We start from the raw sequence: 21,982 nt of genomic DNA, 5'->3' as shown, positions 1-21,982 counted from the left end.
CCTGGGGGTCCCGGTCAGGTTCTGGGGGTCCTGATCTCATTCTGGGGGTCCTGATCCGGTTCTGGGGGTCCTGATCCAGCTCTGGGGGTCCTGATCCCGCTCTGGGGGTCCCAGTCCGGTTCTGGGGGTCCTGATCCAGCTCTGGGTGTCCTGATCCCGTTCTTGGGGGGGTCCCAGTCCAGTTCTGGGGGTCCCAGCCCAGTTCTGGGGGGTCCTGGGGGGGTCCTGATCCTATTCTGCGTGGTCTTGCGTTGGGGGTCCCGGTCTCAATCCTGGGGGGTTCCCCATCTGGTTCTGGGGGTCCCGGGGGGGTCCCAAGGCAGCTCCAGGGATCCCGGTCTCGTTCTTGGGGGGTGCCGGGGGTCCCGGTCCAGTTCTGGGGGTCCCGGTCTCATTCTTGGGGGGTCTTGAGGGGGGTCCCAATCCAGCTCCGGGGGTCCCGGGGGTCCCGGGGGTCCCGGTCCGGTCCCGGGGGTCCCGCTCTGGTTCTGGGGGGGTCTCGCAGAAAGCCCCGATGCAGCTCCGGGGGTCCCGTTCTGCTCCCGGTCCGGTTCTGGGGGGTCCCGGGTGGGGGTCCCGGGGGGGGGGGGTCTCGAAGGAGCCCCGCCCCCCCCATCACAGCCCCCCCCCCTCGGAGCAGCCGGGGGGCGGCTTCCGCTTGATCCCCAGGTAGATGGCAACTGGGGGAGGGGACAGGTGAGTCCGGGGGGTTCCCGAGACCCCCCCCAAATCCGGGGGGGGAGGGGCAGCACCCACCTTGTGAGCGCAGGTCCCCCGATTCCCGCAGGTTCGTCTGCGACCCTGGGGGGGGCAAGGTGGGGAGGGGGTCAGAGGGGTGGGACCCCCACAGGAAACCCCCCAAAACCCCCAAATCCCCAAAAAATCTCCCCAAAATCCTAAAAAAAACCCACCCAATAATCCTAAAAAAAACCAAAAAAAAACCAAACAAAAACCCCAAAATTCCCCCAAGGAAACCCCCCAAAAAATCCCCCCAACCCCAAAATTCCCACCCAGGAAACCCCAAAAAAAAAAAAAAAACCCGGGAAACCCCAAAAAATCCCCAAAAATCCTCCCCAAGAAGTCCCCAAACCTTCCCCAGGAAGCCCCAAAAATTCCCAAAATTCCCCCCCAAAAAACCCCAAAGTCCCTAAAAATTCCCCCCCAGGAAACCCCAAACCCCCAAAAATCCCAAAATTCCCCCCTGGGAAACCCCTAAAAATCCCCCAAAAATCCCTAAAATCTCTCCCGGGAAATTCTAAAAAATCCCTAAAAAAAATTAAAATTCCCCAGCGCCAAAATTCCCCCTCGAAAATCAGGGACAGGTGACACAGTGTGTCCCCAGGTGTCCCCAGATGTGCCCAGGTGTGCCCAGGTGTGCCCAGGTGTGCCCCAGGTGTGCCCAGGTGTCCCCAGATGTGCCCAGGTGTGTCCCCAGGTGTCCCCAGGTGTGTCCCCAGGTGTGCCCAGGTGTCCCCAGGTGTGTCCCAGGTGTGCCCAGGTGTGTCCCAGGTGTTCCCAGGTGTGTCCCAGGTGTGTCCCCCAGGTGTGTCCAGGTGGTCCAGGTGTCCCCAGGTGTGTCCCCAGGTGTGTTGAGGTGTGTCCCGGGGGAGGGGTCAAGGGACACCCTGGGCAGGTGAGAGAACAGGTGAGAGGGACAGTGATTGGGCAGGGGACGGCGCGTGGGGGGGACAAGTGGCTGAACCTCACTAGGTGTGGGGGCCCCAAGGGTCCCTGGGGTGTGAGAGACCAGGTGGGCCAGGTGGTATAGGTGGGCCAGGTGTGCCCAGGTGTATTTTTAGGTGTGCCCAGGTTTGCCCAGGTGACCCCCCCAGGTGTGTCTGACCCCCCAGGTGTGCCCAGGTGTATTTTTAGGTGTGCCCAGGTGTGCCAGGTGCGCTCACCTGCGGGTCAGTTTCGAGGTGATCTTGCCCAGGTGTGCCCAGGTGACCCCCAGGTGTGCCCAGGTGTATTTTTAGGTGTCCCCAGGTGTGCCCAGGTGTATTTTTAGGTGTGCCCAGGTGTATTTTTAGGTGTGCCCAGGTGTGCCAGGTGCGCTCACCTGCGGGTCAGTTTCGAGGTGATCTTGCTCAGCAGCGTCGCCGTCGGGCGGGGCCGGGGGGAGGAGGCGGCGCTGGGGGGGGGAGGGGGCGAGGCGGGGGGCGGAGCTCCCGAGGCCCCGCCCCCCCGGCGGGTTCCGGTTCCGGCCCCGCCCCCTCCGTGGAAGGTGCTGCGGGCGGAGCAGCCCCGGGCCAGGTGCGCCAGGTGAGCCCCGCCCAGGGAGTGGCTGGAGGGGGAGGGCGGGGGGCGGGACGGCAGGCTGCGGGGGCAGTGACGTCATCAGTGGCGTCATGTGCAGGTGACGTCACAGGTGACACCAGACACGCCCACAGGTGACCCCACCCTACATCCCCACACTGGGAGGGGCACTGGTGGCACTGGGACAGGTATTGACGGGGGCACAGGTGGGACTGGAGCCATTTTGGGGTGATTTAAGGTGATTTGGGGGGCGGGGGTGGGGGGGGGGTGTGCCACTCACCTGTTTCCAACAAAGGTGGGTTTGGGGGGTTTTTGGGGTGGATTTTGGGTGGATTTAGATTTGGGGTGGATTTTGGGGCAGATTTGGGGGATGCCAGGTGTGCCAGGTGTGCCACTCACCTGTCCTTGCCGTGGGGCAGCAGCAGGTGGGTTTGGGGCAATTTTGGGGTGGATTTTGGGTGGATTTAAGTTAATTTGGGGTGGATTTTGGGGCAGATTTGGGGGATGCCAGGTGTGCCCAGGTGTGGCACTCACCTGTCCTTGCCGTTGGGCAGCAGCAGGTGCCGCTCCCCCCCCGAGCACACGTAGGTGTTCCTGCGGCCCATCACGCTGGGGGGCACGTGGGGCTGGGGGCACACGGGGGGCACCTGAGCTCACCTGGGGCCACAGGTGCCCCTCCAGGTACCCCCAGGTGTGCCCAGGTGTGTCCCCTCCCCCCCAGGTGTGCCCACCTGTCCGTCCAGGTGCCTCTTCTGGATCCCCCAGGTGTTCCCACCCCCCAGGTGTGCCCAGGTGTGCCCAGGTACCCCCAGGTGTGCCCAGGTGTGCCCACCTGTCCGTCCAGGTGTCTCTCGGGGATCTCGGCCTTGTTGGGGTTGTGGGCGCTGCTGACCAAGGGGCTGCAGGGAGGGGGGAGGGGCGGCCCGGCCCCGCCCCCTCCGCCCCTCCCCCCTCCGCCTCCGGAGCCCCTCCTGGGGGGCGGGGCCACGCCCCCGGCCACGCCCAGCTCCGAGGAGGGGGGAGGGGCGGCCGAGGGGGGGCTGCGGCGGGGGGGAGGGGCCGCCGAGGGGGCGGGGCCACCTGTGGGGTCACGGAGAGGTCACGGAGGGGTCACGGAGGGGTCACACCGGTCACGGACCCCCCAGGACCCCCCAGTGTCCCCAATGCCCCCAGTGTCCCCAATGCCCCCAATGTCCCCAATCCCCCCAGTGTCCCCCAGTGTCCCCAATCCCCCCAGTGTCCACAACGCTTGCCGCCCCCCAGTGTGCCCCGATGTCCCTCCCGATGTCCCCAATGTCCCCCACTTGGTCCCGTTGGGACTCCCCAGTGTCCCCGGCGGCAGTGACACGCACAGAGGGCGCTCGGGCTGCCACCAACAGGGTCACGGGGTCACCAAGGGCCCCAGCGTCCCCAGTGTCCCATGCCCCAAGTCCAGCCCAGTGTCCCCAACGTCCCCAATCCTTCCAATGTCCCCAATCCCTTCAGTGACCCCAATGCCCCCAATCCCACCAAACCCCAGTCCCCAATGTCCCCAGGGCCCCCAACCCCAGTGCAGGCCCCAGGACAGTGTCCCCAGGCCCCATGTTACCCCTCAATGTCCCCAAATCCCTCTCAGTGCCGCCATGTCCCTCGGGCTGCCACCAACCCCAATCCCCCAATGGGTCCCCATCCCCCAGTGTCCCCAATCCCCCAATGTCCCCAGTCCCTCTCAGTGTCCCCAATATCCCCAGTGTCCCCCAATGTCCCCAATCCCTTCAGTGTCCCCAATGTCCCCAATCACTGTCCCCCAATGTCCCCCCAACCCCTCTCAGTGCCCCTCAATGTCCCCAATCCCCCCAATGTCCCCAATCCCCCCAATGTCCCCCAATCCCCCAATATCCCCAGTGTCCCCCCCCCAATGTCCCCAGTGCCCCCAATCCCCCAATGTCCCCAATCCCCCAATGTCCCCCAATGTCCCCCCAGTGTCCCCCAATCCCCCCAATGTCCCCAGTCCCTCTCAGTGTCCCCAATATCCCCAGTGTCCCCCAATGCCCCCAATCCCCCCAGTGTCCCCAATCCCCCCAGTGTCTCCAATGTCCCCAGTCCCCCATAATGTCCCCAAATCCCTCTCAGTGTCCCCAGTGTCCCCCATGTCCCTGACCCCCTCAATGTCCCCAAATCCCTCTCAGTGTCCCCAGTGTCCCCCATGTCCCGACCCCCTCAATGTCCCCCCCAATGTCCCCCCCCAACCCCTCTCAGTGCCCCCAGTGTCCCCACCCCCCAGTGTCCCCAGTGTCCCCAGTGTCACCCACCTCTCCCCGCCGGCCCAGCAGCAGGTACGTGGCCGTCACCTCGTTGTACTTGTGGGTGCTCAGCGCCTCCTTGATCTCCTCCCTGCTGTAGCCCATGCCCACCATCACCTCTGCGGGGACAGGACGGTGTCACCCGTGTCCCCAGCGCGTCCCCGAGGTGCCACCGCGCCCCCGTGTCCCCTCACCGATGCGTTTGGTGTCCCCAAAGTCCTCCTGGGGCTCCGTGTAGGGCGTCAGCTCGTCGCCCTCGTAGCCGATGTTGATCCATTTGTCCTTCATGATTTGCTGTGGGGGGACATCGGGGGGACATTGGGGACATTGGGGGGATTGAGGGCATTGGGGACATTGAGGACACTGGGGACACTGGGGACATTGAGGGGACACTGGGGACATTGGGGACATTGGGGGGATTGAGGGCATTGGGGACATTGAGGACACTGGGGACACTGGGGACATTGAGGGGACATTGGGGACATTGAGGGCATTGGGGGGACATTGGGGACACAGGATGTTCTCACAGCCCCAAATCCCCCCAAAACCGCCCCAAATCCCCCCAAACCCCTCATGGGACCCCCCAAATGCCCCCCAAAGCCCCTGATACCTCGAGGGTGCAGCGCTTGGCGGGGTTGAGCACCAGGAAGCGCCGCAGGATGTTCTCACAGTCCGTGGACATGTAGAAGGGCACGCGGTACTTGCCCCGCAGCACCCGCTCCCGCAGCTCCTGCGGGGCACACGGGGGTCACGGGGGTCACGGGGGTCAGCCGGGGTCAGCCGGGGACAGCTGGGGTCACTGGGGGTCACTGTGGTCAGTTGGGGTCACCTGAGGTCAAGTCAGGGACATGGGGGTCATCTGGGTCACTCAGGGTGACCTGGGGTCAGTCAAGGTCAGTTGGGGTCAGTGGGGTCAGCTGGGGGCAGCCAGGGTCAGTCAGGGTCAATGGGGACACCTGGGGTCACTCAGGGTCAGTTGGGGTCACTGGGGTCAGTTCGGGTCAGTCAGGGTCAGTGACCGGACAGTGACCAGGAGGTGACCACGCGGTTCCCAGCGGTCACCTCGAGGTTGTGGCCATCAAAGGGCAGCAGCTGCTGACCAGCGGGTACAGGATGACCCCCAGGCTCCAAATGACCAGGCAATGACCACACAATGACCCAACAATGACCACACAATGACCACGCGAGTAACCACGCAATGACCACACAATGACCGAACAATGACCACGCAATGACCACGCAGTGACCACGCAGTGACAGAACAATGACCACACACAGTGACCGAACAATGACCACGCAATGACCACGCAATGACCACGCAATGACAGAACAATGACCACACAGTGACCATGCAGTGACAGAACAATGACCACGCAATGACCACGCAGTGACCACACAGTGACCACGCAGTGACCACGCAGTGACCACGCAGTGACCATGCAGTGACAGAACAATGACCACGCAATGACCACGCAATGACCACACAGTGACCACGCAATGACCACGCAATGACCACGCAGTGACCACACAATGACCACACAGTGACCACGCAGTGACAGAACAATGACCACGCAATGACCACGCAATGACCATGCAATGACCACGCAATGACCACACAGTGACCACGCAGTGACAGAACAATGACCACGCAATGACCATGCAATGACCACACAGTGACCATGCAGTGACAGAACAATGACCACGCAATGACCATGCAATGACCACGCAGTGACCACGCAATGACCACGCAGTGACCACGCAGTGACCACGCAATGACCACGCAATGACCACGCAATGACTGGACAGTGACCAGAAGATGACCACGCGGTTCCCAGCGGTCACCTTGAGGTTGTGGCCGTCGAAGGGCAGCGAGCCGCTGACCAGCGTGTACAGGATGACCCCCAGGCTCCAGATGTCCACCTCGGGCCCGTCGTACTTCTTGCCCTGGAAGAGCTCGGGGGCGGCGTAGGGCGGCGAGCCGCAGAACGTGTCCAGCTTGGAGCCCCGCGAGAACTCGTTGCTGAAGCCAAAGTCGGCGATCTTGATGTTGGCGTCGGCGTCCAGCAGCAGGTTCTCGGCCTGGGGACATGGGGACATCGGTGGGGACATCAGTGGGGACATTGGTGGGGACAGGGACAGTGGGACAGGAATGGGGACAGTGGGACGGGGACATTGCGATGGGGACACTGGGATGGGATCTCGGTGTTGGCGTCGGTGTCCAGCAGCAGGTTCTCAGCCTGGGGACACTGGGGACATCAGTGGGGACATGGGGACAGTGGGGACATCAATGGGGACAGGGACAGTGAGACATGGACACTGGGACGGGGACACTGGGACACGGACATTGGGATGGGATCTCGGTGTTGGCGTCGGTGTCCAGCAGCAGGTTCTCGGCCTGGGGACACTGGGGACATCAATGGGGACAGGGATATTGGGACAGGAATGGGGACACTGGGATGGGGACACTGGGACGGGAATGGGGACATCAGGACAGAGACACCAGGATGGACATGGGGACACTGGGATGGACACAGGGACACCAGGACGGACACAGGGACAGTGACACCAGGACGGACACGTGGTGCCACCCGGTGTCCCCGCCGCCGTGTCCCACCTTGAGGTCCCTGTGCACGATGTTCTTCTGGTGGCAGTAGTGCACGGCCGAGACGATCTGGGGACAGAGGTGGCACTGTCACCGCGGGTCCCCACAGCGTCCCCAAGCCCTCCCCGATGTCCCCAAGCCCTCACAGATGTCCCCAAACCCCCCAGGATGTCCCCAAATCTCTCCAGAATGTCCCCAAGCCCCTCCCCCCAATGTCCCCACCTGTCTGAACTTGGCCCGCGCCTCCTTCTCCTTCATCCTCCCGTGGGACACCAGGTAATCGAACACCTCACCTGGGGGGACAAACGGGGGTGAGACAGACCCCAAAATATCCCCAAAATATTCCCCCAAAAAAATCCCCCCAAAAACATCTCAAATCCCCCAAAATATCCCCCAAAATATCCCCCAAAATACCCCCCAAAATACCCTCCCAAAATACCCTCCAAATCCCCCAAAGTATCCCCAAACCCACAGCAGGTAATCCAACACCTCACCTGGGGGGACACACCTGGATCAGGACACACCCCAAAAAAACTTCAAAATACCCCAAATATTCCCCAAAAATATCATCCCCAAAACCCCCAAAGTATCCCTCAAAAATATCCCCCAAAATATCCCCACACCCACAGCAGGTAATTGAGCACCTCACCTGGGGGGAAAAACGGGGATCTTGGTGTCCCCAGGTGTCCCCAGGTGTCAGTCTCAGTGTCCCCAATGTCCCCAAGGGGGGATCTCAGTGTCCCCAGGGGGGTCTCAGGGTGGTCCCCAGGTGTCCCCAGGTGTCAGTCTCAGGGTCGCCAGGTGTCCCTAGTGTCCCCAGGTGTCCCCAATCTGTCCCCCAGGTGTCCCAGGTGTTCCTGTCCCACCTGCACTGGCGTACTCCATCACCAGGTACAGCGTCTTCTCTGTCCCCAGGTGTCCCCCCAGGTGTCCCCAGGTGTCCCCAATGTCCCCCAGGTGTCCCCAGGTGTCCCCAGGCTGTCCCCCCAGGTGTCCCCAGGTGTCCCCAATGTCCCCCAGGTGTCCCAGGTGTCCCCAGGTGTCCCCAATGTCCCCCAGGTGTCCCCAGGTGTCCCCAGGCTGTCCCCCCAGGTGTCCCCAGGCTGTCCCCCCAGGTGTCCCCAGGTGTCCCCAATGTCCCCCAGGTGTCCCCAGGTGTCCCCAGGCTGTCCCCCCAGGTGTCCCAGGTGTCCCCAGGTGTCCCCACTGTCCCTCCAGGTGTCCCCAGGTGTCCCCAATGTCCCCCAGGTGTCCCCAGGTGTCCCAGGTGTCCCCAGGTGTCCCTATTGTCCCCAGGTGTCCCCAGGTGTCCCCAGGTGTCCCCAGTGTCCCCCAGGTGCCCCCAGGTGTCCCAGGTGTCCCCAGGTGTCCCCACTGTCCCTCCAGGTGTCCCCAGGTGTCCCCAATGTCCCCCAGGTGTCCCCAGGTGTCCCTGTCCCACCTGCGCTGGCGTACTCCATCACCAGGTACAGCGTCTTCTCCGTCTCGATCACCTCAAAGAGCTTCACTGCGAGGGGGGGCAGGGGGGAATGGAGACCCCTCCCCGAATTGGGGACCCCTCCCCATCCCTGGGACCCCTCCCCAAACTGGGGACACACAGGGGCAATGCGGAGCCCTCCCCACACTGCCCCATCCCAATTCCAGGACCCTTCCCCAAATCCGGGACCCCCTCCCCAAATCCGGGACCCCCTCCCCACAACCAGGACCCCTCCTCAAATTGGGAACCCCTCCCCATTTCAGGGAACCCCCCCCCTCCATGTTGGGAACCCTTCCCCCATTTTTGGGACCCTTCCCCACTCCTGGGACCCCTCCCCAGATTGGGGACCCCTCCCCATTTATCTCACCGATATTGGGGTGGTTCAGCCCCTTCATGATCCGAACTTCCCGAAAAAGCTGAGGAGGGAAAAGGGTCGGGGGGGCTGGAGACCCCTCCCCAAAGGAGGAGACCCCTCCCCAAAGGAAGAGACCCTCCCCAAAGCCCCCGGGACCCCTCCCCACCTTCTGCAGGCTGGTGGGGTTCAGCTGGGTCTTGTCGATGATTTTGATGGCGACCTGAAATTGGGGAGGGGGCGCTGAGGGGACCCCGGAGACCCCTCCCCAAATTCACCTGGGACCCCCAAATAACCTGAGACCCCTCCCCAAATTCACCTGAGACCCCCAGATAAACTGAGACCCCTCCCCAAATTCACCTTAAACGTCCCCAAATTCATCTGAGACCCCCCAAATTCATCTGAGACCCCTCCCAAATAATCTGAGACCCCCCCCCCCACCAAATTCACCTGGGACCCTCCCGGGACCCCCAAATTCACCTGAGACCCCTCCCCAAACCCCTGAGCCCCCCTAAAACCTTCCCCAGACCCCTGAGCCCCCTCCCCAGACCCTAAATCCCCCTCTAGACCCCTCCCCATCCCCCCCAAACCCCCTCCCACCACCCCAAATCCCCCCCAAACCCCCTTGCCATCACCCCGAGCCCCCTCCCCATCACCCCAAATCCCCCCCAAACCCCCTCCCCATCACCCTGAGCCCCCTCAAACCCCCTCAAATCCCCCCTGAGCCCCCTCCCCATCACCCCAAATCCCCCCCGAGCCCCCTCCCATCACCCCGAGCCCCCTCAAACCCCTCAAATCCCCCCTGAGCCCCCTCCCCATCACCCCAAACCCCCCAGATCCTGCCCGGGACCCCCGGCCGCGCCGGGCCAGCTCGACCTGGGCGAAGTTGCCCCTGCCCATGGCGCCCCAAACCCCCAAACCCCCCAAACCCCCCAAATCCCCCAACCCCCCAGACCCCCCAGAGCCCCCCAGACCCCCGCGCACCTCTCGGCCGGTGAGCACGTGCCGCGCCAGCTTGACCTTGGCGAAGTTGCCCTTGCCGATGGTGCGCAGCAGCCGGTAGTTGCCCACGTGGGGAGGGGGCTCCTCGGACCCCCCCCCCAGGGAGTTCCTGCCCCCCCGGCATGGGGGAGGGGCGGCGCCGGACCCCCGCCCGGACCAAGCGCCCCCCCCCCCGCGCCGGGCTTGTCGGGGCGGGCGCTGCCCCCCGGGCCCGGCTGGGGGGAAACGGGGGAGACCCCTCCTCAAATTCATGTCACAGCGAGACCCCCACCCAAATTAATGTCACAGCGAGACCCCCCCTCAAATTCATGTTACTGTGCGACCCCTCCTCAAATTCATGTCACAGCGAGACCCCCACCCAAATTAATGTCACAGCGAGACCCCTCCTCAAATTCATGTTACTGTGAGACCCCCACCCAAATTCATGTCACTGTGAGACCCCCACCCAAATTAACGTCACTGTGAGACCCCTCCTCAAATTCATGTCACAGCGAGACCCCCACCCAAATTAATGTTACTGTGAGACCTCTCCTCAAATTAATGTCACCGTGAGACCCCACCCAAAATATCATAGTGAGACCCCTCCTCAAATTAATGTCACTGTGAGACCCCCACCCAAATTAATGTCACAGCGAGACCCCTCCTCAAATTCATGTCACAGCGAGACCCCCACCCAAATTAACGTCACTGTGAGACCCCCACCCAAATTCATGTTACTGTGAGACCCCTCCTCAAATTCATGTCACTGTGAGACCCCCACCCAAATTAATGTCACAGCGAGACCCCTCCTCAAATTCATGTCACAGCGAGACCCCCACCCAAATTAATGTCACTGTGAGACCCCTCCTCAAATTAATGTCACCGTGAGACCCCTCCTCAAATTCATGTCACCGTGAGACCCCTCCCCAAATTCTCACAGTGAGACATTCACCCCAATTATCCCAGCGAGACCCCTCCCCAAATGATCACCCCGGGCTTGTCGGGGCGGGCGCTGCCCCCGGGCCCAGCTGGGGGGGGAGAGACAAGGGTGAGACCCCTCCCCAAATTCATGTCACTGTGAGACATTCACCCCAATTGTCACCGTGAGACCCCTCCCCCAATTAATGTCACCGTGAGACCCCCATACAAAGTACCACAGTGAGACCCCTCCCCAAATTATGGGGTCACCCCTGAGAACCCCCTGAATTAGCCCAGTGAGACCCCTCCCCAGATTACATTGTCACGCTTGGGACCCCCCCTCCAAATTACCACAGTGAGACCCCCCCATCCCCTCCCGGTGCCCCCGGTACCGACCCAGCCCTTTCCGGTGCCCCCAGACCCCTCCCGGTGCCCCCCATTCCCTCCCCATCCCCTCCCGGCACCTCCCGGTGCCCCCCCCCCGCCCCGGCCTACCCCCGGTGCCGCCCCCCCCTCACCCTCACCGTGTCCGCGTTCCGCTCGTTGCCCGCCGCCAGGGCGGAGCGCGAGGACATGGTCCCGGCCCGGGGGGCGGCACCGGGGGGGGCGCCGGGGGGCACCGGAAGGGGCGGTCCCGTTACCGGGGGGGGGGGGTCCTGTTCCCGTTGCCGTTACCGGGGGGGCCGGGCCGGGGCGGCCATGGCGGCCATGGCGCCGGAACCGGAAGCGGGGCGGCGACAGAGTGGGCGGGGTTTTGACCGTAAAAGGAGCGTGGTACTGAGGGGCTGGCCACGCCCACGGAGGGGAGAGGACCAATCGGGAGGCGGCGATGCGGCATGGAGACAGGTGGGCACGCCCCCGAGGGGGGCGGGGTTAAAGGAGGGTGGTGCGCGGTCATTGGCTGCGCGGTGGCCAATGGGGAGGGAGAGCGGGGTTTAATGAGGGATTGACGGGGGAGGGGTCACGTGGGGCGCGCGGGGGTCACCTGGGTCACACCTGGGTCATACCTGGGTCATACCTGGGTCATACCTGGGTCACACCTGGGTCATACCTGGGTCATACCTGGGTCATACCTGGGTCATACCCGGGTCATACCTGGGTCACACCTGGGTCATACCTGGGTCATACCTGGGTCATACCTGGGTCATACCTGTGTCACCTGTGTCCACTCCATGCCACACCTGTGTCACCTGGGTCACACCAGGGTCATACCTGTGTCATACCAGTGTCACCTGTGTCACCTCTGTGTCCCCTCCATGTCACACCTGGGTCATACCTGAGGTCGCCTGTGTCACCTGTGTCACACTTGTGTCACCTGGGTCGCCTGTGGGGTCACACCTGGGTCACCCGTGTCACCCTCGGGGTCACCTGTGTCACCCTCGGGGTCACCTGTGTTACCCAGGTCACCTCTGTGTCACACCTCAGAGCGCCTGTGTCACCCATGTCCCCTCCCAAGTGTCCCCAAGGTCCCATCCCGTGTCCCACTGTCCGCAGTGTCCCCTCCCAGTGCCCCCCAGTGTCCCCAGTATCCCCACGGTCCCACCCCCGCTGTCCCCGCTGTCCCCGCTGTGCCCTCCTGGTGTCCCCAGGGTCCCCGAGATCTGCTCCGGGTCCCCCTGCCCTGTCCCCGCTGTCCCCTCCGCGGTGTCCCCAGGGTCCCCAGGGTCCCCAGTGTCCCCTCCCGGTCCCCGCTGTCCCCTCCCGGTGCCGGTCCCGGAGCGGAACCGGGGCTGACCCTGCCCGGCCGGGGAGGCCCCTCCGGGGCGGCGCTTCCTCAGGAAACCCCCGGGCAGCGGCCAGCGCCGCCAGTGTCACCGCCAGTGTCACCAGTGTCACCGCCAGCGCCGCCAGCGTCACCGCCAGTGTCACCAGTGTCACCGCCAGTGTCACCGCTGCCACCGCCAGCGCCGCCAGTGTCACCGCAGACACCACCGGTGTCACCGTCGCCACCACCGCCAGAGCCACCGGGGCCACCGCAGCACCGCCGCTAAAGCCACCGGAGCCACCGTTGTCCCCACAGCAGCGCCGGTGTCACCGCAGCCACCAAAGCCGCCTCTAAAGCCACCAACGCCACCGGAGCCACCGGAGCCACCGGAGCCACCGCCCCCGGAGCCCCCGCGCCGCCCCCGGGGGTCTCCGTCCTCCCGCCTGCCGCGTCCCCTCCGTGTCCCCTCCTCTGTCCCCTGCGCTGTCCCCTCGCCCCCCGGTGTCCCCCCCGGTGTCCCCCCCGGTGTCCCCCCCGGTGTCCCCCCCGGTGTCCCCGGTGTCCCCCCGGCCATGCCGCTGCTGCGGAGACCCCCGCAGGACGGGGTCGGGGGGGACCCGTTCGCCGCGGACCCCGAGGGGCGCCGGCGCCGCCGCGCCACGCTGGGCGGGCTGGTGGGGCTGGGGGGGCTGGGGGGGCTGGGGGGACACCTGGGGGGACACCTGGGGGGTCCCTTCGGCCTCCGCCGCCTCCGCGACCCCGCCGGGCCCCGCGGGCGCCGCCGCTCCGAGGACTCGGGGGTCGCGCGGAGAGCCCCGGAGGAGGCGGCGGGAGCCAAGCGGGGCTCGCTGCTGAGGCTGGCCCTGGGCACCTGGGGACAGCGGGGCACCGAGAAGGCGGCGCCGGGGGAGGGACAGGCGGGGGACGGCGCGGAGGGAGCGGGAGAGCGGCGGGAGAGCGGCGGGAGGGACAAGGACGGCGACGGGGACCGGGACAGGGACAGGGAGCCGCTGTCCGGTGAGTGGGGACACGGGGGGACACCGGGGGGGACAGGGGGACACCGGGGGACAGGGCGGATTGAGGACATTGAGGGACAGGGGGGTTGGGGACGCCAGGGGGGCTTGGGGACAACGGAGGGACAGAGGGACATGGGGACAGGGACAGGGGATGGTGACAAGGGACACGGGGACAATGGGATGGGGACAGGGAATGGGGACAGGGGATTTGGGGACACGAGGACACGGGGACAAGGGGATGGCGACAACAGACACGGGGACATGGGGATGGGGACATGAGGGGGGGACAGAGGGACAGGGACAGGGGATGGTGACAAGGGACACGAGGACTTGGGGACACGGGGACAAGGCGGTGGGACGTAGGGACAGGGGACACGGGGATGGTGACACCAGGTGGCCCCGTGCCCGCGGTGCCAGGTGCCACCCCCGGTGCCACCGCCGTGTCCCCACGCTGTCCCCGCAGTGCTGGAGATCCTGGAGCTCATCCAGCGCCGGCACCTGGTGGCCGCGGACGCTCAGATCATCGCCCTGGAGGCCGAGTGCTCCCTGGCCCCATCGCGCCCTCCCTCCCCGCGTCCGCTGCCCGCGTCCCCTTCCTCCTCCCCGCCGTCCTCCTCCTCCTCCTCCGCCGTCCCCGGTCCCCGCTGGCGGCCGCCGAGCCCGGGACGTGGCTCTGCTGTACCGAGCGCTGCTGGCGCAGCTTTGGGCCGTGGTGGCCGAGTCGGTGACCGCGCCGCCGGCCGCGCTGGCCCCGCTGCGGGCCGTGGTGGCCGTGCTGGAGCAGGAGGAGGCGGCGGACGCGCGGTGCCCGCCGGGCACGCGCCCGGGCCGGCCGCGGGGGCTGCGGAGGCGCTGGCACGAAGCGGTGGCCAAGGCGGCCGGGGAGCGGCTGGCGCAGGTGGCGCCGGCGGGCGGGCTCGGGGCTCGGCTGGCGGCGCTGGCGGCGCGCGTGGTGGGAGACCTGGGGGTCGTGAGGAGCCGCGTGGCCCCCGAGTACCCCCCCGAGTGGGGGGCGCTGCGGGTCTACGCGCGGGGCTACCACCGCGCGCTCGGACAGCAGGTGCGGGCGCTGGCGCAGAGGCCGCTGGACGTGGGCGAGATGTACCTGCTGCTGGACTGGCACAGCAACGCGTACCCCAGGTGAGACGGCCCGAAATGCGCTGCTGGACCGGGTAAAGCGCCCAAAATCTGCCCCATGGCAACGCCCGGCCTGGGCAAAACACCTGGGAACCCCAAAATCTGCCCCATAGCAATGCCAGCCCCAAAATCTGCCTCATGGCAATGCCCCACCTGGGCAAAACACCTGGGAACCCCAAAATCTGCCCCATGGCAACGCCCGGCCTGGGCAAAACACCTGGGAACCCCAAAATCTGCCCCATAGCAATGCCAGCCCCAAAATCTGCCCCATGGCAATGCCCCACCTGGGCAAAACACCTGGGAACCCCAAAATCTGCCCCATGGCAATGCCCCACCTGGGCAAAACACCTGGGAACCCCAAAATCTGCCCCATGGCAATGCCAGCCCCAAAATCTGCCCCATGGCAATGCCCCGCCTGGGCAAAACACCTGGGAACCCCAAAATCTGCCCCATGGCAACGCCCGGCCTGGGCAAAACACCTGGGAACCCCAAAATCTGCCCCATAGCAATGCCAGCCCCAAAATCTGCCCCATGGCAATGCCCCGCCTGGGCAAAACACCTGGGAACCCCAAAATCTGCCCCATGGCAATGCCAGCCCCAAAATCTGCCCCATAGCCACTTCTAGCTTGGGTAAAACACCTGGGAACCCCCAAATCTGCCCCTCAGTAATGCTTCTCCCAGGTGAGACGCACGGGAAAACCCCAAAATCCGCTCCTAGACCAGGTGAGATACCCCAATGTCCCCAATGTCCCCAATGTCCCCAATGTCCCGCAGGGAGGTTTTGGGGCACCCCGATGTGGGGGCGCTGCTGCGGGCGCAGGAATTGGGGCCCCTCCTGCCCCCCGACACCCAGAGGGACCTGGAGAGATCCTGCATCGCTGCGGTCAAGGTGGGGACATTGGGGACACTGGGGACATTGGGGACATTGGGGACATTGGGGACATTGGGGGGACATTGGGGGCATTGGGGACATCGGGGATATTGAGGGGACATTGGGGACATTGGGGGCACTGGGGACATTGGGGATATTGAGGGGACATTGGGAACACTGGGGGGACATTGGGGGCACTGGGGGCATTGGGGCATTGGGGACATTGGGGACATTGGGGGGACACTGGGGGCATTGGGGACATCGGGGATATTGAGGGGACATTGGGGACATTGGGGGCATTGGGGACATTGGGGACATTGGGGACATTGGGGGACATTTGGGGACATTGGGGACATCGGGGGATATTGGGGGGACATTGGGGGGACATTGGGGACATTTGGGGACATTGGGGGACATTGGGGGCATTGGGGCATTGGGGCACATTTGGGGACATTGGGGACACTGGGGGACATTGGGGGCATCGGGGACATTTGGGGACATTGGGGGCATTGGGGCATTTGGGGACATTGGGGGCATTGGGGGGATTGGGGGGACATTTGGGGACCCCGGTGTCCCCACGATGTCCCCCGGTGTCCCCTGCCAGGCCAAGGTGGAGGTGGCCGTGGCGCAGGAGCTGCAGCTCAGCGAGGACAGGTGGCCCGAGGATGTCACCAGCCAGGACATGGAGGACGGGCTGGCCACGCGTGTCACCGGGGTTTGTCCCTGTCCCCCTGGGGTGGCATCTGGGGACACTGCGGTGACAGCCATGAGGGGACAGCGGGGGCTCAGGGGACTCTGTGGCAGTGGCGGTGTCACCATGGCCCAGGGGGCACCGTGGCCGTGTCCCCACACCCGTGGTGGCCTTGTCCCACGGTGGCCTTGTCCCCACGGTGGCCTTGTCCCCACAGCTGCTGCGGGCGCACGTGGACCGAGCCCCCCAGGTGACCCCCGAGTTCGGCCGGGAGATGGCGCACAGCCTGCTGGGAGTGCTGGTGGCCTTCCTGCACAGGTGGGACACCTGGGGACACCTGGGGACACCTGGGGACACCTGGGGACACCTTGGGGACACCTGGGGACACTGGGATGTGACACAGGTGGGGACACCTGGGGACACCCTGGGGACACCTGGGGACACCCTGGGGACACCCCGGGGGACATGTGGACACTGGGATGTGACACAGGATGGACATGGGGACACCCTGGGGGACACCTTGGGGACACCCCGGGGACACCTGGGGACACCTGGGGACACCTGGGGACACCCTGGGGACACCCTGGGGACACTGGGATGTGACACAGGTGGGACACCTGGGGACACCTGGGGACACCTTGGGGACACCTGCCTTGGGGACACCCCAGGGACATGTGGACACTGGGATGTGACACAGGACAGGACATGGGGACACCCTGGGGACACGGGGACACAGGGACACGCCAGGTGACCCAAAAGCCACACCCCCCTGTCCCCCGCATTGGCTGTCCCCCCGGGCAGCGCCGCCACCCCTTGGTGACACCGCTGTCCCCTGCCAGCTTCCAGCGCAAGGTCGAGCGGTTCCTGGACAGCCCCGGCGAGCTGCCGCCCCCCGACGCCGCCCCCGGCCGCGCCATCGCCCTGGCCAACTGCTGCCCCCCGTTCAGGTGAGGCCCCCGCCGGCCCCGGGCGCGCCCCAGGGGCCGTGGCAGCCCCGACGTCACCTCGGTGTCCCCGGTGTGCCCCGGGCAGGGCGCTGGCGGAGCGGCTGGCGCAGTGCGGGCGCGCCGAGAGCGAGGAGCCGCGGCGGCAGGCGCACGCGGCGCTGGACAGGGTCACCCGCGCCTGCGGCCACCTCCTCACCCGGCGGCTCCTCGAGGAGCTCAAGGTGACAGCGGCGCCGGCAGGGCACAGCCAGGGCGTCATCGGGTGCTGGGCTGGTGGCAATCGTGGGATGTGGTGGCCGTGACTGGGTGCTGGGTTGGTGACAATTGTGGGACATCACTGGGTTTTGGGTTGGTGACAATCGTGGGACATCACTGGGTTTTGGGTTGGTGACACCTGTGGGACATCATGGGGTGCTGGGTTGGTGACAATTGTGGGACATCACTGGGTGCTGGGTTGGTGACACCCGTGGGACATCACTGGGTTTTGGGTTGGTGACAATCGTGGGACATCACTGGGTGCTGGGTTGGTGACAATCGTGGGACATCACTGGGTGCTGGGTTGGTGACACCTGTGGGACATCATGGGGTGCTGGGTTGGTGACAATTGTGGGACATCACTGGGTGCTGGGTTGGTGACACCTGTGGGACATCACGGGGTTTTGGGTTGGTGACACCTGTGGGACATCATGGGGTGCTGGGTTGGGTGACACTTGTGGGACATCACGGGGTGCTGGGTTGGTGACAATCGTGGGACAAGGTGGCCATCACTGGGTGCTGGGTTGGTGACAATCGTGGGATGTGGTGGCCGTGACTGGGTGCTGGGTTGGTGACACCTGTGGGACATCACTGGGTTTTGGGTTGGTGACAATCGTGGGACATCACTGGGTTTTGGGTTGGTGACACCTGTGGGACATCACGGGATGCTGGGTTGGGTGACAACTGTGGGACGAGGTGGCCATCACCAGGTCACGATTGTGGAACATGGTGGCCATCACTGGGTGCTGGGTTGGTGACACCTGTGGGACATCACGGGGTGCTGGGTTGGTGACAATCGTGGTGGTCATCAGTGCCCTTGGGTTGGGTGACAACTGTGGGACGTGGTGGCCGTCATTGGGTGTTGGGTTGGTGACACTGGGACACGGTGGCCACCACCGAGTGACAATTGTGAGACACGATGGCCATCGCTGCGTGTTGGGTTGAGTTGGTGGCACCCGTGGGACACGGTGCCCATCGTCGCCGGTGCCACCGCCGGGTGCCAGCCCGGGTGCCACCGCGGTGACGTCCCCGTGTCCCCCCAGCCGCACTTCGGGAAGCTGATGAAGCGCAAGTGGCTGACGAGCTCGGACGCCTTCGACGCCATCGTGATGCTCGTCACCGGCTTCGCGCAGACCCTGCGGCCGCTGCACCCCGAGCCGCACCAGGTGTGGCACGGGGGGACACCTGGGGACAGCTGGGGACACCTGGGGACAGCTGGGGGCACCTGGGGACACCTGGGGACAGCTGGGGGCACCTGGGGACACCTGGGGACAGCTGGGGACACCTGGGGGCAGCTGGGGACACCTGGGGACACCAGGTGGGCACGGTGACCTCACCAGGTGCGGCTCCAGGTGATGACACCTGTCTCCCGCGCAGGTGCTGGTGAGCGAGCTGCACCGCCGCGTGCTCATCGAGTACTTGCGGCCGCTGCTGCAGGGGCGCCTGGTGTGCCGCGCGGGGGGGAGCGCGGCCAGACGTGCTCGGCGACGAGGCCCGGCAGCTCCGCGAGCTCTTCACGCGCCTGGTGAGACCCCCGGGACCCCTGGCGGGGCTGGGAGGGGCGGCACGTGGCGGTGACACCTGTGGGACATCGTTGGGCACCCATGGGACATCGCTGGGTTGGGTGACACCCATGGGACATCGCTGGGTGCCATGCTGGGTGACACCCGTGACATGGCTGGGTTGGGTGACACCCGTGGGACATCGCTGGGTTGGGTGATACCCATGGGACATTGCTGGGTGCCATGCTGGGTGACACCCGTGGGACATGGCTGGGTTGGGTGACACCCGTGGGACATCGCTGGGTGCCATGCTGGGTGACACCCGTGGGACATGGCTGGGTTGGGTGACACCCGTGGGACATCGTTGGGCACCCATGGGACATCATTGGGTTGGGTGACACCCATGGCACATCGTTGGGTTGGGTGACACCCGTGGGACATCGCTGGGTGCCATGCTGGGTGACACCCGTGGGACATGGCTGGGTTGGGTTGGGTGACACCCGTGGGACATCGCTGGGTTGGGTGACACCCGTGGGACATCGCTGGGTGCCATGCTGGGTGACACCCGTGGGACATGGCTGGGTTGGGTGACACCCATGGGACATCGCTGGGTGCCATGCTGGGTGACACCCGTGGGACATGGCTGGGTGCCATGCTGGGTGACACCCCGGGACAGTGACCGCCGCCACATTGCGCGGCCCCCCCGGCCCCCCCGGCCACCGAGGTGTCCCCACCGCCCCGCAGGACTCGGCGTCGCCCTGGCTGGACTCGGTGGTGCCGCGGCTGCGGGAGCTGCTGGTGCTGGAGGACACGGCCGCGCTGCAGATGGAGGTCGGGGCCCTGGCCAGGGACTTCCCCGACGTCCGGTGGGTCTGGGGACACTGGGGTGACACCGCGGGGGTGGCACTGCGGGGGTGGCACTGTGGGGGTGGCACTGTGGGGGTGGCACTGAGGGGGTGGCACTGGGGTGACAGCAGGGTGACACCGGGGGGTGGCACTGCGGGGGTGACACCGAGGGGGTGGCACTGAGGGGGTGGCACCGTGGGGGTGGCACTGCGGGGGTGGCACTGAGGGGGTGACACCGGGGAGGTGACACCGCGGGGGTGGCACCGCGGGGGTGACACTGAGGGGGTGGCACCGGGGAGGTGACACCGCGGGGGTGCCACACCCTCGCCAGCAGCCCCGGCGGCCCCGGGCAGGACGCGGCGCTCCCGCGGGGGGACCCGAGCGGGGCTTGGACCGGACGCGGCCTCTCCGGCCCTTCCCGGCAGCTCCCGCCCCGTTCCCGCCGCCGGGAAACGGCCCCGGCCGAGCGCCAGCGGCCCCTCCCCGGTCCCGGTGTCCCGGGGGAGCGGGGACACGCGTGGGGACAGCCCTGGGGACAGCCATGGGGCTAGGGGGGGATTTGGGCGGCTTAAACCAGAAATCTGGGGGCTGGGACCCCGAAAATCGGGGCAGGGCTCACCCTGGAGGTGACGGACCCCAAAATCCGCGCCCACCGGGGCTCCGGGGGGGTTTTGTCACCGCTGACCCCCGGTGCTGTCCCCGCTGTCGCCGTTATTGTCCCCGCAGGCGCAGACACGTGGCCGCGCTGCTGGACGCGCGGGGTTTGCGGGCTCAGGGCCCCCGCCGCGAGATCCTGGGGGTGCTGCAGGACTTGGGGGGCTCGGAACCGGAACCGGGGCCCCCCCGGTCCCGAACGTTCTTCGCGGAGCTGGCGGCGCCGCGCCCCGTGCGCTGCCTCCCGTTCCAGCTGCGCCTCCCGCGCCTCCCGCGCCGCAGCCCCGCCAGGACCCCCCCGTGACCCCCCGGGCTGGGGACGCCCCCAGTCCCCTCGGCCCAGTTCGGCCCAGTTCGGCCCAGTTCGTCCCAGTTCGGCCCAGTGTACAAATGACGCTGTAAATTAACGGTGGTGGTCTCGTTCTTGGGGACCCTGCGCAAGGGACAGAGGCAGGACACAAATGGATGAGTCGCAGTGACAAATGACGGTGCTTAAAGGGCTTGGGGACCCTGCGGGGACAAGGGGACGTGGCGGGGACAAGGCGACACTTTGGGGACAATTCCCCACTGCGTCCCCTCCCGGGCGTCCTGTCGGGCTTGGGGACAGCCCTGGGGACACTTCGGGTGGGGGAGGGGACACCTGGGCGTGTCCCCCCCCCGTCCCCGGGTCAGGAATAAATCGGGATCCGGGCAGGAAGAGGCGACAGCGGCGACAGCTAAAAATAACCGAAATAACCGGGCCCGAGGGCGGGAGCGGGGCCGGGGGCACCGGGTCAGCCCCGGCCCGGCGGCGGCGGCGGAAGCGGCAGCGGCCGGAAAGGGACCGGGGGCGCCGGACGGGGGGACGGGGGGGACACTTTGGGACAGTCTGGGACAGTCTGGGACAGTTTGGGGACACTTGGGGACGGGTCCCATAAAGTGGGAGAGGATCCCAAAAACTGGGAGAGAATCCCACAAACTGGAAGCGAATTCCATAAACTGGGAAAGAAATGTGAAATCTGGGATCAGGATCTCCTAAACTGGGAAAGGAGTCCCCAGACTGGGAAAGGATCCCATAAACTGGGAAAGGATCTCCTAAACTGGGAAAGGATCCCATAAACTGGGAAAGGATCTCCTAAACTGGGAAAGGAGTCCCTAAACTGGAAGGGAATCCCATAAACTGGGAGAGAATCGACACCAAACTGGGAAATGCCCCCCAAACTGGGAAATTTCTCCCCAAACTGGGAAATGCCCCCAAACTTTGAGCGCCCCCCCCGCTTCTCTCCCCGCGCTCCCCCTGGCGGTCACTGGCGGGACTGCAGGCGAACAGAGGGGCGTGGCTTTAAGGGGGCGTGGCCTCAGCCCGACCCATTTTTCATTGATTGGCAGGTGGGTGGGGCAACGGGGCCAAGTCCCCTCTGTCCCCGTGTCCCCACGATCGTGTCCCCAAGAGCTCCGTGTCCCCATTGTCCCCCTGTCCCCGCTGTCCCCTCTGCCCCCGTGTCCGCGCC

General features: G+C 65.6%; 2 protein-coding genes across 2 annotated transcripts; one reads left to right on the top strand and one right to left on the bottom strand.

Annotated features, from left to right (window-relative positions):
- Positions 1–515: 515 nt before the first annotated feature.
- On the bottom strand, positions 516–11,443 carry MARK4 (microtubule affinity regulating kinase 4). Its single transcript, XM_030969633.1, has 17 exons — positions 11,387–11,443; positions 9,954–10,169; positions 9,139–9,192; positions 8,985–9,033; positions 8,582–8,647; positions 7,363–7,433; positions 7,153–7,209; positions 6,381–6,617; positions 5,149–5,268; positions 4,733–4,832; positions 4,548–4,657; positions 3,089–3,262; positions 2,791–2,882; positions 2,060–2,317; positions 1,585–1,625; positions 757–801; positions 516–680 (listed from the first exon to the last, which is right to left on the bottom strand). Exons 1-17 carry the CDS (start codon positions 11,441–11,443, stop codon positions 616–618), a joined length of 1,812 nt encoding a protein of 603 aa, XP_030825493.1. The 3' UTR covers positions 516–615.
- Positions 11,444–14,571: 3,128 nt separating this feature from the next.
- On the top strand, positions 14,572–20,796 carry EXOC3L2 (exocyst complex component 3 like 2). Its single transcript, XM_030969632.1, is given in 11 exon segments — positions 14,572–14,729; positions 15,501–15,615; positions 16,202–16,312; positions 16,506–16,606; positions 17,128–17,235; positions 17,321–17,456; positions 18,534–18,656; positions 18,868–18,977; positions 18,979–19,015; positions 19,737–19,858; positions 20,565–20,796. Coding segments are annotated over 11 exon segments (1,236 nt in total). The 5' UTR covers positions 14,572–14,688.
- The last annotated feature ends 1,186 nt before the right edge of the window (positions 20,797–21,982 follow it).

This window comes from Camarhynchus parvulus, unplaced genomic scaffold, assembly GCF_901933205.1.
Source record: "Camarhynchus parvulus unplaced genomic scaffold, STF_HiC, whole genome shotgun sequence".
NCBI classification, from domain to species: domain Eukaryota; kingdom Metazoa; phylum Chordata; class Aves; order Passeriformes; family Thraupidae; genus Camarhynchus; species Camarhynchus parvulus.
Note: the sequence above shows the minus strand (reverse complement) of the source record. Positions and strands in the feature narration are given on the sequence as shown.